At 40.0% G+C, this 14,028-nt stretch overlaps 2 protein-coding genes across 3 annotated transcripts in view; one reads left to right on the top strand and one right to left on the bottom strand.

The window, feature by feature from the left end:
• Window positions 1-14,028, top strand: part of LOC310721180 (craniofacial development protein 2-like) — a 437,392-nt gene that overhangs the window by 369,917 nt on the left and 53,447 nt on the right. The window lies entirely within an intron of this gene.
• Window positions 1-14,028, bottom strand: part of fhip1aa (FHF complex subunit HOOK interacting protein 1Aa) — a 33,009-nt gene that overhangs the window by 6,822 nt on the left and 12,159 nt on the right. Inside the window, exons 2-10 of the mRNA XM_083532534.1 lie at window positions 10,933-11,146; window positions 10,390-10,807; window positions 9,578-9,864; window positions 7,625-7,783; window positions 6,967-7,053; window positions 6,621-6,788; window positions 5,182-5,261; window positions 3,404-3,603; window positions 1,011-1,853 (exon numbers count right to left, since the gene is read on the bottom strand). Coding sequence (XP_083388660.1) covers window positions 1,011-1,853; window positions 3,404-3,603; window positions 5,182-5,261; window positions 6,621-6,788; window positions 6,967-7,053; window positions 7,625-7,783; window positions 9,578-9,864; window positions 10,390-10,807; window positions 10,933-11,037 — 2,347 coding nt within the window. The 5' untranslated portion in view covers window positions 11,038-11,146. The remainder of the gene's footprint in view (window positions 1-1,010; window positions 1,854-3,403; window positions 3,604-5,181; window positions 5,262-6,620; window positions 6,789-6,966; window positions 7,054-7,624; window positions 7,784-9,577; window positions 9,865-10,389; window positions 10,808-10,932; window positions 11,147-14,028) is intronic.

Below are 14,028 nucleotides of genomic sequence, written 5' to 3'. Positions count from 1 at the left end.
TTTGTCCCCAAAGTTGTCGTGTTAGAAGCCGAAAAAATGGGAAAGCATAAAGATTTAAGTTTGACAAGAGCCAAATTATGATGGCTACATGATTGGGTCAGAACATCTCCAAAACTGCAGCTCTTGTGGGATGTTTCTGGTCTGCAGTGGTAACAATCTATTAAAAGTGGTAATAAGAAGGAAAAAAGGTGAACTGGTGACAGGGTCATGGGGGGCCGAGGCTCACTGATGCATGTAGGGAGAGAAGGCTGGTCCATGCTGGTCCATGTTCTTCAACAGACGAAGAAGATTGCTAAAGAAGTTAATGCAGTTGATGCTCGACGGGTCAGAACTGTTTCGGCAGTGAAAGGGGGACCAATGCAATATTAGGCAGGTGGTCGTAATGTTCTGATTGATCGATATCCTTACCTTAATCAAAATCTTTTTACAAGAACCTTTGAACTTTAAACAAACAAACAAAACAAAAAGAACCTTTTTTACACTAATAGAAAATGTTATTAGCCTTATTAAGTGTGTTTAACCTTATACGATGAGTATTACTATTTATTAAATGACTCTAAAATAAGTGCAAGCTAATTGGTAGGTAACAACTACAACCTTTTTTTGTTTCTCAAATCAAAAATGCACCCGCAGTGATGAGAACCATTCGGAAGTTTCCATGACGGTACACACTATCGAATCTCTGACCAATCAGATGACACTCACAGGTGCAATATAAATTTGCAATGTAAAAAAAAAAAGAGGGTGAATAAAAAAGAAACTGTCACAAATAATCAAATTAAAGGTTTGAAAAAACAGCCTAGAGTCTAGAGTTGGTTAAAAATGCATCTAGATGTGCATTGTTACTTCCTTCCTAATAAAGACTCCTGAATGCATGTCTGTGTCTCAAATCACATGATATACATACTGTTATTAGATGTATTGTATGAGATGCACTGCATATAATAAGTGCACTATTAATACGTGTTTGGAATTTTGCACTCAGAGATGAGACGTAGCCACTGTCTCACCTGTAAAAGGTATGGCGTGACTCATGCTCACGCTGTGACGTTTAGTTCTAAATGGTGAGGGGGATTTCTCTGTGTCTGGTGTCTCAGGTAAAAACAAGCTGAAGTCCACGTCGTCCTCCTCCTCCATGATGGAATTCCTCAACTCTTGCTGCATCCTTGTTGGGCTTTTCACTTCGACTACCAGAGTGCGGATCAACTCCTCATACTGTGTCGCCAGGTCCTCGTATTGGTCTGTGTGAAGGTCATGTGACTTATGATCTGCTTCAGTCTGGACGCAATTTTGTTTCTCTGTGTCCGTTTTTTTCATTTCTAATTTTTCATCTGAAATTTTTGTCTCATTGCGGATGATTTGCTTTCTATTAGAGGACTCATTGGAGTTCTTCTGCGCCACCAGATCGTACACCATGACGTCATCCTGAAATTCCGACTCTTCCACGTAAGAGCCGTTGACAAGCAGAGTTGCCGTCTTTTGAAGCTCCTGAATGTGTTGTGGCGGGTCGTTCGGGACGCTAACAACAGCAACGGTGCTTTCTTCATCTTCTGCCTTCTGCTGTGCTCGTGCAGAACCAGCGTCATAACTGTCGTCCCACTCTAGCTCGACACCCGATGAGGTAGCGACTTCAGTAAGCGCCTGTGACATCACACGTGGGCGAGATTTGTCCTCAGGAGGCGGGTTCACGCCGTCGTATGGGGCGGACCAGACCCGACATGCACGCATGCAGCTGCTGATGCCGTTACGCGCGTCGTATAGGTAATGCAGGTAACTGAGGTCCAGGTGAATCTCTGAGCCGATCACACACGAGTGACCGGAATCATCCTGCTCCGAGATGCACGCCTCCGGTTCTGTAACAGGACACGTAATCATATGAAAATTATTTTAAATAACTGTAAAATCATATTGTACAAAAAGATTGCTGCTGCTAATTATTATTATAATCATTCCGCTGCTAATAATTATAAATTACAAACAAACATTTGCAGATATTCAAACCTTTATGAGAGAGAAAACGAATTGCAAATTGCATTCTGGGTAAACTGGGACAAAAATACATTTTTAATAGAGGTCGTCCAATTCATCGGTTTTGCCAATTAATCGGCACGATAGTTAATTGCTGCAACTATCGGCAAAAATCCATACCGCTTGGTTTACAAAAAAATATAAATATAAAAAAAATATCGATTGATTAATTGGTTATCGGCAAGTATGATCCAAGCAAGCTATCAGGATCAGTAAAATTAAATCGGTCGACCTTAAAGTCACAATCACAATAAGCAACAGCAAAATAAGCAAAATTCTCCAATCATAAAATAAAAACATTATAAAAAAAGAGTGTAAAAGATTTTAAACCCCTACTTCAAATCAATACAGATAATAAAATATATAAGGCATGTTTTTTAAACTGTTCAGTGTTTTTTTTAAAAAGCTCAGTGTTTAAGGCTCTGGGTTACTGATCGTAGGGTGAGGGGTTCAAGCCCCAATATCACCAAGCTACCACTGTTAGGGCCCTTGAGCAAGGCCCTTAACCCTTTGTGCTCGAGGGCACTGTATCATGGCTGACCCTGTGCTCTGACCCTAGCTTCCTAACATCACTGGGATATGTGAAGAAAAAATTGAAAGCACCTTCCTTCCTTTCTTTCTTATTAAAATAAACAAAAATGACTTCTATTCCACTTCCTTGTAACCCATTTAGTTTTTTTTAGATTCTGGTTAATCTTCTCACTAACAATCTCTTTGTTTCTTTTCATTTCTAAATAAGCACCTAATTGTCTTCTAACAGTCTCCCACAACACTTTCCTATATTTTTATTCCCTTTTCCGGCTTTGTGTTAAAAATTTCAGGACAAAATCAGACCCTAATCAGTTCTGTCCAGTCGGTCTAATCACCATCATGTGATCTGGGGGAAAAGACCCAGGAGAAGGATTGTGTGTGTCACAGAGGCCTCGTTCTCTTGCACATGATCACAGGTTGAAGAAAAACAAATGAAGACGCTGATATAAATGTGCTTGAAATGAAATATTGTGCACTGAGGAATTATAATAGATCCAGGTTTTAGTAACCATGGTTCCACATCGGCCACAATTCCCGAGCCGAAAAGGATTTATTATACATCTATTTGTGTAATGAAGGAACAATAAACCACAAGTTCTTGAGAGAATACGTTCAGGTTACCCATACTTCCTGATAAAGATGTATAAAATATATGTGATGTTTTGAACACTGGTAAGTGATTAAAGAGGTTTTATTGTATTTAGTACCATGCTGCTAGAAAAATAAACCGCCATCATGCCGTCTTATTATTCAAAATCAAAGTTAAAATAGATTCTAGTGTGTTCTAGTGTTTAGCAAGAAATGTGAAAAATTACATTAAAATATTGTGGAAAACCTCCATTACCTGTGGTACCTGAATGTTCTCCATCTATGACCTTAGACCATGTGATTGAGTCGAGCTGACGGATTGGTGGAGCGATGAGGTCTGGAGAGCAGCAAGATGGAGTGAAGGCGAGAAATTTTGCAGCAGAAATGGAATAGAAATCTCTCTCGTTTAGGACACGCCGCTGACTCGGCATCATGTGATTGCACGGGATCAGATACCTGCCATGATCAAACACACACATTAAAAATTCTGCCACTGTGTCACATTCACACACTGATCACTGTCTTCACTTTTAAATGGAGGGCGCAGAGACTTTTGGACTTTGAAACAAAGTTTCATGTCCGTTCTCTTTATCTTTATCTCTTGCAAGATTTGCTTTGGACTTCCGCTACGATATGGACTTCATCTCGACCTAAAGTGTACACTTAAATAAAAGCATAGCAAACAGATCACAAGTGTCTCAACATCCAGTGTGTTCCTGTCCCAAATCACACACAATACTAACTACATAGGCCACTAACATTCAATTTAATTCAATTTGATTCATTTTTATTTGTATAGCACCTTTTAACAATGAACATTGTCTCAAAGCAGCTTTACACAGATAATGTGGTGATAAAAAATTTATATGTTCTTTATAAGTACCAGAATTATTAAGCACACCCAAATATAAGCCGCACCCACTGAATATGACAAAGATTTTTATTTTGAACATAAATACGCTGCACCTGTCTATAAGCCACATCTACACTGAAACTAATGAACTTTACACAGGCTTTAATGAAAGACAGTGTCTGTTACACGGCTTGTACCTAAACAGTAGCCTACCAAGAAAGTCATTGTTCACTGTCTTCCTCCTTCCTTTCAAAACAATTTCTCTCGAGAGTTTATCTTCTGGCATCGTTGTGCGTTTAAAAATCACCATCGGTGAATCTTTTCTCCCGATGCCGTGCAGCTCAGAACACAGGTGAAGTGTGTTTTCATGCCCGGTTGTTTTCAGCGTGACGAATGATTCGCATTTCCTGTTGACAGTCCGAGTGAGCGGCAGGTCAAACGTCAGAGGAACATCATCCATATTTATGATGTGGTGCGGCCCGATTCAGTGGGAGCACGTCTGATTTAATATAAAGAATTTTATTGGTTCACCTGAACCCGTTCCGCAATTTCATTGGTCTAATGTTATGGGGCTAAATTTTTTGGCATGAAGCTTGTTAAACCGGGAAAAACCCAGGAAAAATCTATAAATTAGTTGCTTCATTGTTTAAGCCCCTGGGTTCAAAGCGTGGGAAAAAAAAGTAGCGGCTTATAGTCCGGAAAATACGGTAAGTTTGTCCCTGATGAGCGAGCCGGTGGCGACTGTGGCAAGGAAAAACTCCTGGAGATGGCATAAGGAAGAAACCTTGAGAGGAACCAGACTCAAGAGGGAACCCATCCTCATCTGGGTTGCACTGAATGTCCATTTATTGCAGATATACAATGTTGCGGGTTACAGTGATGATGATCAGAAGCAAACTGTAGTCCTGAGTCCCAAATCACATAAAAACTAATTTCGGTCCAATCGCGATGAACACTATATTCACTTCAGAGCCCACATAAATGCTAATATCAGTTGATTCTGGCCATATCCCAAACTACACTCTACACTCTTGATTCGGATGTGTTGTATAATTAAATGGATGAAAACCTTCATCAGCCCACTCTGGTTGTACACTCAAATTGCTACATAAGTCCTGTGCCTTAAACTGTAAAAAGTGTACGAAAAAAAAAATAAAAAACATCTCAAATGAAGTACTCACTTGAGTATGAGCTGAAGCATGACGTCCTCACAGTACAGACCAATTAGAGTGCGGAAGAGGGAAAGAGACACGGTGCCCAACTGCAACACAGGAAAACTGATTACACAGGAGCATACTGAGCACAGCAGACACACACACGCACACACACACACACACATCCAGATAATCAATCTAGCTTAATGATTACCTAATTACAGAGCAATGACAACCTTTCAAACTGAAGACCAACAGAATCTTATTTCCACTGTAGTAAATAAAATAATGTACAGTAACAATAAGATAAAGGTTTCTGTGTACATTATTATGTTATAAATCTCTAATTGTATCAGGAGTTCAGTGTGTCAAACCAAGACATTATTAGCCGGTGAAAAACATCCGCAATTGAAAATTTAAAATTATAATATTTATTTATGTTGCATGAATATGATTTACACATTCACTATATGGGCAAAAGTTTGTGGACAGCCAATGCGCAGGCAAAACATTTGTATGTGCTTTATGATCATCCCATTCTACATTTAGCTAATTTGCTGTTTAATCATCTTCAGTCTAACCGCTAGACTTTGGAGTGTGCTTATAGAGATTTGTGCTCATTCAGGCACAAGGGTGTTGAAGGCAGGTACTGATGTAGGTGAGGTAAGGAGGTCTGGGGTACAGTCAGTGTTCTAATTCATCCCATAGGTGTTCAATAGGGTTGAGGTCAGAGCTCTATAACAAGCCACTCAAGATCTTCCAGTCCAAACCCATGTAAATCATATCTTCTTGAAGCTGAATTTGTGCTTTGTCATGCTGGACCAGGATTGGGTCTCATAGTTCAAGTGAATGGAAAATGCCACCACATTAAAAAGAAAAACATCCTGTACAATTGTGTTCCTCCAGCTTTGTGGTAACAGTTTGGGAAAAAAGCACATATGGCTGGAAAATGTACTTGTCCCAATACTTTTGACCATATAGTGCACTGAACATACTACTGAACATTTTTACTATTTAATTAGTAGATTTAATGCTTTAGCTATACAGGGAAAGCGGATATGAATTAACTTGCCAGCTGGCTTAATCTGAAACAGAGGGAAAAACCCTGGTTCAAGTATTGCTTTACCTTTTAATCCTCAATACCTACACACTCTGTAATTAATGGGCAGGTTGTAAAACGTTGTGGGAGTAGACAGCGTGTAATTACCAGGAGTGGAAAGTAAAAAAACTACTTTTGGTATAGTATTTGAGTGTACCAATCATTATAGCTGATTAATATTGTACATTTAAATTTTGGAAAAAGGAAGGAAAAATGCAATAAGCCTTAAGCAAGTAGACAAGGCCAATTATTATTCTTTTTTTTTAGTACTCAAGCAGTAAAATATATATTTTTTTAAAAATTTTACTAGTCAGTAGGTTTTGTACATTTCGTTTCTGTCTTAACATGAGTAATTGCATGTGAGTACCTGGAAGGGCGTGTTGATACGACTGACAAGTGTGTCCAGGATGTGCACTTTGTCATGACGATGGAGGAGGATAAAGCTAAGAAAGGTGTGTAACAGTGCAGGTTCATTGACAGCCCTTAGGAACAGGTCCAGATAGGCCGTGGTGGTCATGACTTCCTCTAGAGTCTGCTACATAGACACACACATACAGATTTAGCCCTGGGACCTTTAGAAATTAGGTCATGTTCTCTAACTCAGATATACAGAATTATTACTGCTTTGTGTATGCAGGTAATCATAGATCTCAGATTTGTCACACTGACATACATTTCAGAAAAGACTTCAACATGTTAAAAAATACACTTACTTTATGCAGTGCGGGTCCTAAAACAGGAACCAGAAAACCATTGAAGATGTAGCCAACCAGCTGATCTCTGATTGACGGATGAGCCACCTACAGGAGACAAAAATAAAAAAATTTAAAATAAAGCTATATTTTTATATATATATATATATATATATATATATATATATATATATATATATATATATATATATATATATATATATATATAAAAATAAAACACATACATACATACATACATACATACATACATACATACATACATATACACACACACACACACACACACACACACACACACACACACACACACACACACACACACACACACACAAACACACAAACACACACACTTCGAGTTGGCATCCCCGGGGTTTCAGCATTAGTTTGGAACCTGGGAGACCTCATTTAGAACCCCATGCCATTACTTATAATAAACAGTGGAGAGGTGCACAACAAGCATTCGCTGTAAAACCTTTTAAAAGAATGCGCAAATAAAAATTACTACTCCACTGCTCTGTTATAACTAAAGGCAAGGGGTTCTAAACAAGCTCGCCCTGGTTTCAAACAATTGCTGACACCCCAGGATCGCCAACTTCTCGTTCCAAAATTTCCCGTGTCCCTGCATCACCCTATAATAACTTTAACTTGTTGCTCTCACCTGCATGACGGCATTACAGAACTCCAGTGAGTTTAAGAAGTGAACAAGAGCAGGCTCCTGCTGCCATTCGTCTTTTTGTATGTAGTGCCAGTCTTCACTGGACACCTCCAGCTTAGTGGGCAGAGATGAGTACAGACCACTTAGACCTGTGGCTAACACCTACACACACACAAAGAAGGGAAAAAAATGAATTAAAGGGAAACAAAAACGTATAGGAAGAAAGTAAATGAGAGATACCAGACAGAAGACTGCAATTCAGCATAATACAAGAAACCAAACAGAAGAAAGAGTAAATAAGTATTTATTGGTAAGAAGAAGGTGTAGGCTGAAAGAGGTGTTGTGGTTAATAAAGTGATACTGGAATGGATGGTGAAGTCAGAGAAACTGGACAGATCAAAGTGTTGTGGTGAAGTGGCAGATACCAGGCAGAAGAATCTGATGAGGAAAATAAAGAAATACTAAACTGAAGAATGAATTGTGGTAAAAAGTTAGAGATACCCAAAGGTGCTGTGGGAAATGAAGAGATACTGGACAAAAAAATCTGACGGGATAAATGAATAAATAAAAGAAAAATGTGTTGTAGATGTCACAGTGAAGAAGGTGATGGGTTAAATAAATAGACATCAAGTGAAAAAGGTGAGAGTTATATGATTAGATACCAGACAGAAGAAGGTGAGAGGTTAATGAAGAGATACCAGACAGAAGACAGTGAGTTAAGTGAAGAGATATCAGACAGAAGAAGGTGAGAGTTGAATGAAGAGATACCGGACAGAAGAGGGTGAGAGTTAAATGAAGAGATACTGGACAGAAGAAGGTAAGAGTTAAATGATAAGATACCGGACAGAAGAAGGTGAGAGTTAAATGAAAAGATATCAGACAGAAGAAGGTGAGAGATAAATGAAGAGATACCGGACAGAAGAAGGTGAGAGTTAAATGATAAGATACCGGACAGAAGAAGGTGAGAGTTAAATGAAGAGATACCGGACAGAAGAAGGTGAGAGTTAAATGATAAGATACCGGACAGAAGAAGGTGAGAGTTAAATGAAGAGATACCGGACAGAAGAAGGTGAGAGTTAAATGATAAGATACCGGACAGAAGAAGGTGAGAGTTAAATGAAGAGATACCGGACAGAAGAAGGTGAGAGTTAAATGATAAGATACCGGACAGAAGAAGGTGAGAGTTAAATGAAGAGATACCGGACAGAAGAAGGTGAGAGTTAAATGATAAGATACCGGACAGAAGAAGGTGAGAGTTAAATGAAGAGATACCAGACAGAAGAAGGTGAGAGTTAAATGAAGAGATACCAGACAGAAGAAGGTGAGAGTTAAATGAAGAGATACCAGACAGAAGAAGGTGAGAGTTAAATGAAGAGATACCAGACAGAAGAAGATTAGAGTTAAATGAAGAGATACCGGACAGAAGAAGGTGAGAGTTAAATGAAGAGATACCAGACAGAAGAAGGTGAGAGTTAAATGAAGAGATACCAGACAGAAGAAGGTGAGAGATAAATGAAGAGATACCGGACAGAAGAAGGTGAGAGTTAAATGAAGAGATACCAGACAGAAGAAGGTGAGAGTTAAATGAAGAGATACCAGACAGAAGAAGGTGAGAGTTAAATGAAGAGACACCAGACAGAAGAAGGTGAGAGTTAAATGAAGAGATACCAGACAGAAGAAGGTGAGAGTTAAATGAAGAGATACCAGACAGAAGAAGGTGAGAGTTAAATGAAGAGATACCAGACAGAAGAAGGTTAGAGTTAAATGAAGAGATACCGGACAGAAGAAGGTGAGAGTTAAATGAAGAGATACCAGACAGAAGAAGGTGAGAGTTAAATGAAGAGATACCAGACAGACGAAGGTGAGAGTTAAATGAAGAGATACCAGACAGAAGAAGGTGAGAGTTAAATGAAGAGATACCAGACAGACGAAGGTGAGAGTTAAATTATAAAATACCGGACAGAAGAAGGTGTTGTGTGCGATGTGTGTCGCCACACGTTGGTTGTCATTGCTCAGGGTCATGATTAGGAGCAGGGCATCTCGAGCCTGCTGCCCTATCGTCCCATCCCTGTGGATGAAGGGAACAAGCAGGGAAAAGAGCAGGAAGTTAGCGGCTCCCTGATCCTCGCTGGAGTGGAAGAACAGCTCCAGGATGGAGGGATCACTGGACACAATGCAGCAAAGCTGATGGAGGAGAAGAACAAGTTCACGCTCCACTGCGGAGGAAGTCGGAACGCTTGCTCCTGAGACAGAAAACAAAACAAGGCTTTCAACATTAAATAACTGCAAGACAACACCTTTCTCTGCCCCATATCTCCCACTGAAATGAATTCAAACTCTGTGAACCAGCAGGAACTATAGAAACAATAACATATTACAACAAGTAAAATATCATATTATGGTAATAATGCACACCTTCTGACCAATTACATTTGAGAATTGCTGAGCTGTAAGTTGGCATGTGGTTAATTCTGTAATTACTTGTCTTGTATGACTTGTAATTGTATTTAAACAACAACAAAATCAACAACAATGACAGCATAAAAAAACAGTAAAGAAAGACTGAAAGACGAACAGAACAAAAGAGACAAAATGACAAAAAAAAAAAAAAAAATTCACTGGAATGAATAGCAGAAAGATCAAAGCGCAAAGACAACAAAAGACAGAACGACTAAACAAAAGGGGGAGAAATGAGAACAAACGGACGCGTGAATTTGTAACAGAAAGGAGTAACCAATAAAAGGTAAAATGATTAGTGATAAATTTACCGGTTTGACCCGTTGCTGTTCCTGAGCAGGACGACAGCAGCATCATCAACGGCTTCAGAATCGGCTTGTGATGCAACAGCGGCTGCTTGGCCTGACCAATCAGCATCTCGTACATCTTGAGCTGCTCAAGCTTTGATTGCTCGGTGAAATCTTGCCTCAGGCTCCACACGAACAGGCGTTCCATTACGTTCTCCATAATGACAAACTCCAGTATGGGGCCCATGGCTCCGCTCACTCCGCTCTGCTCCTCCATCAGAAGAAAGAGCATGTGCTCTACGTAGTTTTGCACTGCGCTCGCCTCGTCCACTGGGATTGTCCCATGACGGAGACCGTGACCTCTGAAAGTGTGGATTCCGACCCCGAGACTGAGACCTCCACTGCTGCGTAAGGGGTCATGTTTCTCCAGGATCTTAACCACCTTAGGAACACGAAGAAATTTTTTTTTATATATAATATATTTCCATTATAGTAATACTGTATAATGTTTCCAATCACTTTTGCTGTTCAGCAAACATGTTCTGTAAAGTCTATGTTTGAAAACACCTGGGCCCAGTGGTTTTTGAACACGATCATGCACGTTTCAGGGTCGACTCCATTCAGGACCAACGACTGGTTTCCCGGACTCCTATTGGCCACCGCAGATGCCATTACTGTGACATCTCAGTGTGGGTTATTCCCAGTCTGAGAAAAAAAAAAAAAAGAGTCACCACCCTCACTGCATTCCGGTCAAGAGTAGATCATAAAGTTGCTGACAGACCTAAAGTGAAATAAAAAACGAAAGAGAGCAGACGCATACATTCGTTCATCACGTATTTATTTATTTACAGCATTGACAATTAGGGATGATAGGTCCCCTGGTGGTCTAGTGGTTAAGATGCAGCGCTCCCACCGCTGCGACCCGGGTTCGATTCCCGGTCAGGGAACCATCCCCAGCCACTCTTAGTGCCGGTCCCAAGCCCGGATAAATTGGGGAGGGTTGCGTTAGGAAGGGCATCCAGCGTAAAACATGTGCCAAATCAAACGTGCGGAGGATCCACTGTGGCGACCCCTAACGGGAGAAGCCGAAAAGAAAGTAGTATTGACAATTAGGGATGATCATCCCAATCGCTATGCTGAATATGAGAGAAACGCGGCACAGAAAAGCAAAACCCCTCCGAGCACGTGCACTCCGTCTGTGGCGGACGTTTTTGAAAAGGCAAGGAAGTTTCCCAGTGATAGTGTCATGGCAAAGGTCATTACACAAAAGATTATGGAATCCATCGCCTTAGATGATCAGCCATTCTCTGTCATAGAAGATGTGGGGTTTCGTAGGCTGATCGAGCACATTGCAATGTGCTATAAATAAATATTTTCAAAATTTGTAATTGATTTATTCTTTGAAACTTTAATATTAATTTATGCAATTGAAATGCCTTGATTTTAGTAAGTTTAGTACACAGTCATAGCCATAAATGCAATGGTAATAATAATTGGCATAATTTCTTTCGGTGTTTCGGTTTTCGGGTTTTCGGCCTTGCTTTCCTCTTTTTCGGTTTTTGGAAGAATTTTCATTTCGGTGCATCCCTATTGACAATCGTTTACATAAGCATTTATTTTAGAATCGATTTACAAAGCACTCTTCTGACACAAAATCACTTGCTATTCAAAATCTCAACTTTTGCCCAAACTTATTTTTGAAAACTTGTTATATCATCCGTATCGATCTACGAGCAGTCCATAAAACAAAAAAAGACACCATGTTGTGTTTGTTTTGCATTGTGGCTCCATAAATTGAATCAAAAGCCACTCAAACACATTATATACCTAAAATCTCATTAAAATCTGAAACAATTGCCTTATGATGACATACGTTCAGAATAACTAAAAACACTGTACAGATTCCAGTCCAAGTATTTGCTGTCCTGCTGCTGTGCATTTCATAATGTATATCCGAGGGTTGGTCTAAAGCCTGTAAATTAATCATACAGTGCAATCACTGGACAAGGGAAGGACTTATATTTTGTTCCTTTTTGTGTTTTCTCGTTATTGCGGTTTAATTTTCTTGTGATCGTGACATAATTTTCTTGTGATCTTGACATTTAAAATTGACAACATGTTCAGGGTGGCTATATTATCTTCGATGATAAAGCTGCACACCTGACAGACTCCTTCTCAAGTGTCAGACACTTATGTGTAAAGTTGTAAATTGGTGACCAACACAGAGCTATTTCAGTGCGAGTGAGTGCCTGGTCAAAGTAAAAACGAATACAATCATCCATGTGACGCTGCCTCTAGAAAATTCTGTTATGCCGAATGCACAAAAGAATTATTACTGATCACGAGGAAACAATTTTCTTGTGTCAAGATCACGAGAAAATGAAGTGAAGTGAATGAAGTGGCTACTAAGGACCGTACCCTTGTCTATGAGTATAATTAAACCTGAACCACCAGAAGAATAAACTGATAGCACAAACTCATATCAGCACCTCAATCCAAAGGCCATGTCCAAAACCAGCATACAACTCTAGTAATCTGTATGCAGCAATTTCCACTGTTGTCAAGACAACCTTTTTTTTTTTTTATCTACAACTATTTATAGCAGTAAAACTACTTGCAAGCACATGCAGATGTTTGAAATTCACTCTAGTCACGTGAGCAGGCTTTACCTCATTAGACAGCAAGCTCCTCGGATCTTTGGTGTATTGTCACATTACTCGTCAACAACTGTTACTCTTATTACTTCACACGCTCACACTTGCGTGTTGGTTTTCTCCCTGAGCAGCGGAAACAATACACCAGTCTCCCTAAGAAGTGTATTAGCGTTTTTCTACCTACCCTTGGCCTCCTTAAAGCTATGACAGGAATGTCTGTGGAAGGGGCGAGGGGGATTGGGGGGAATTGAAAAAACGCTGACTCGGCAAAACACAAACAATCCTCCGAACGCCGAACTCGATCCCACAATGCACTCAGACTCCAGCTGAGAATAGAAAACACACAGCGATCGGATTTCACAGCACACTCGTGAGAATTCCTCACGAAGGTGACAAAACGCACTCGGCTATGTGTTCGCTCACATCTCTCCGAGTGTTGATAATTGCAGACACATCGTTTTTAGCATAAGCAATTAACGCTTAAATGTTTAATCTAATCTAATCAGAAGCATCCAAGTCTCTGCATTGTGCAATGAACCGGCAGAGCTTCAGAAGTTCAGTGTGTATGTGTGTGTGTGTGTGTGTGTGCGTGCGTGTGAAACAGAGAGTGAGAAACAGAGTACATGTGGGTGGTTGTGAAGAGGCCTAGAAGGAAGTGACCCGTTGGAAGTGACCGGTTGAAAGCGAGGTGTGAGTAAGACAGTCACTATGTTACAGAGGAGACATGCGGGTAAAGCAAGAACAGGAGGAGAAGTCTGAATGCAGTTGTGTGTGTTTGTGTGTGTGTTTAGGAGTGTGGTCATATGGTCATAAGCACAAAAAAATGTGCAAGCCCACATGTACAAGCCCCTTAATGTGACCTTTCTGCACAAGCTATTAATGCTCCGTGCACTAACCCCATTCGAGATTCTAACTCCAAATACATCATCCCTAACACACACTAAACCCACCCCCAAAAACTTACCCCTTAAACTAACTAAACACTGCCACAAACACCCCTTACATTAAA

This window comes from Silurus aristotelis, assembly GCF_946808225.1.
Source record: "Silurus aristotelis genome assembly, chromosome: 27".
Lineage (NCBI taxonomy): Eukaryota > Metazoa > Chordata > Actinopteri > Siluriformes > Siluridae > Silurus > Silurus aristotelis.
Note: the sequence above shows the minus strand (reverse complement) of the source record. Positions and strands in the feature narration are given on the sequence as shown.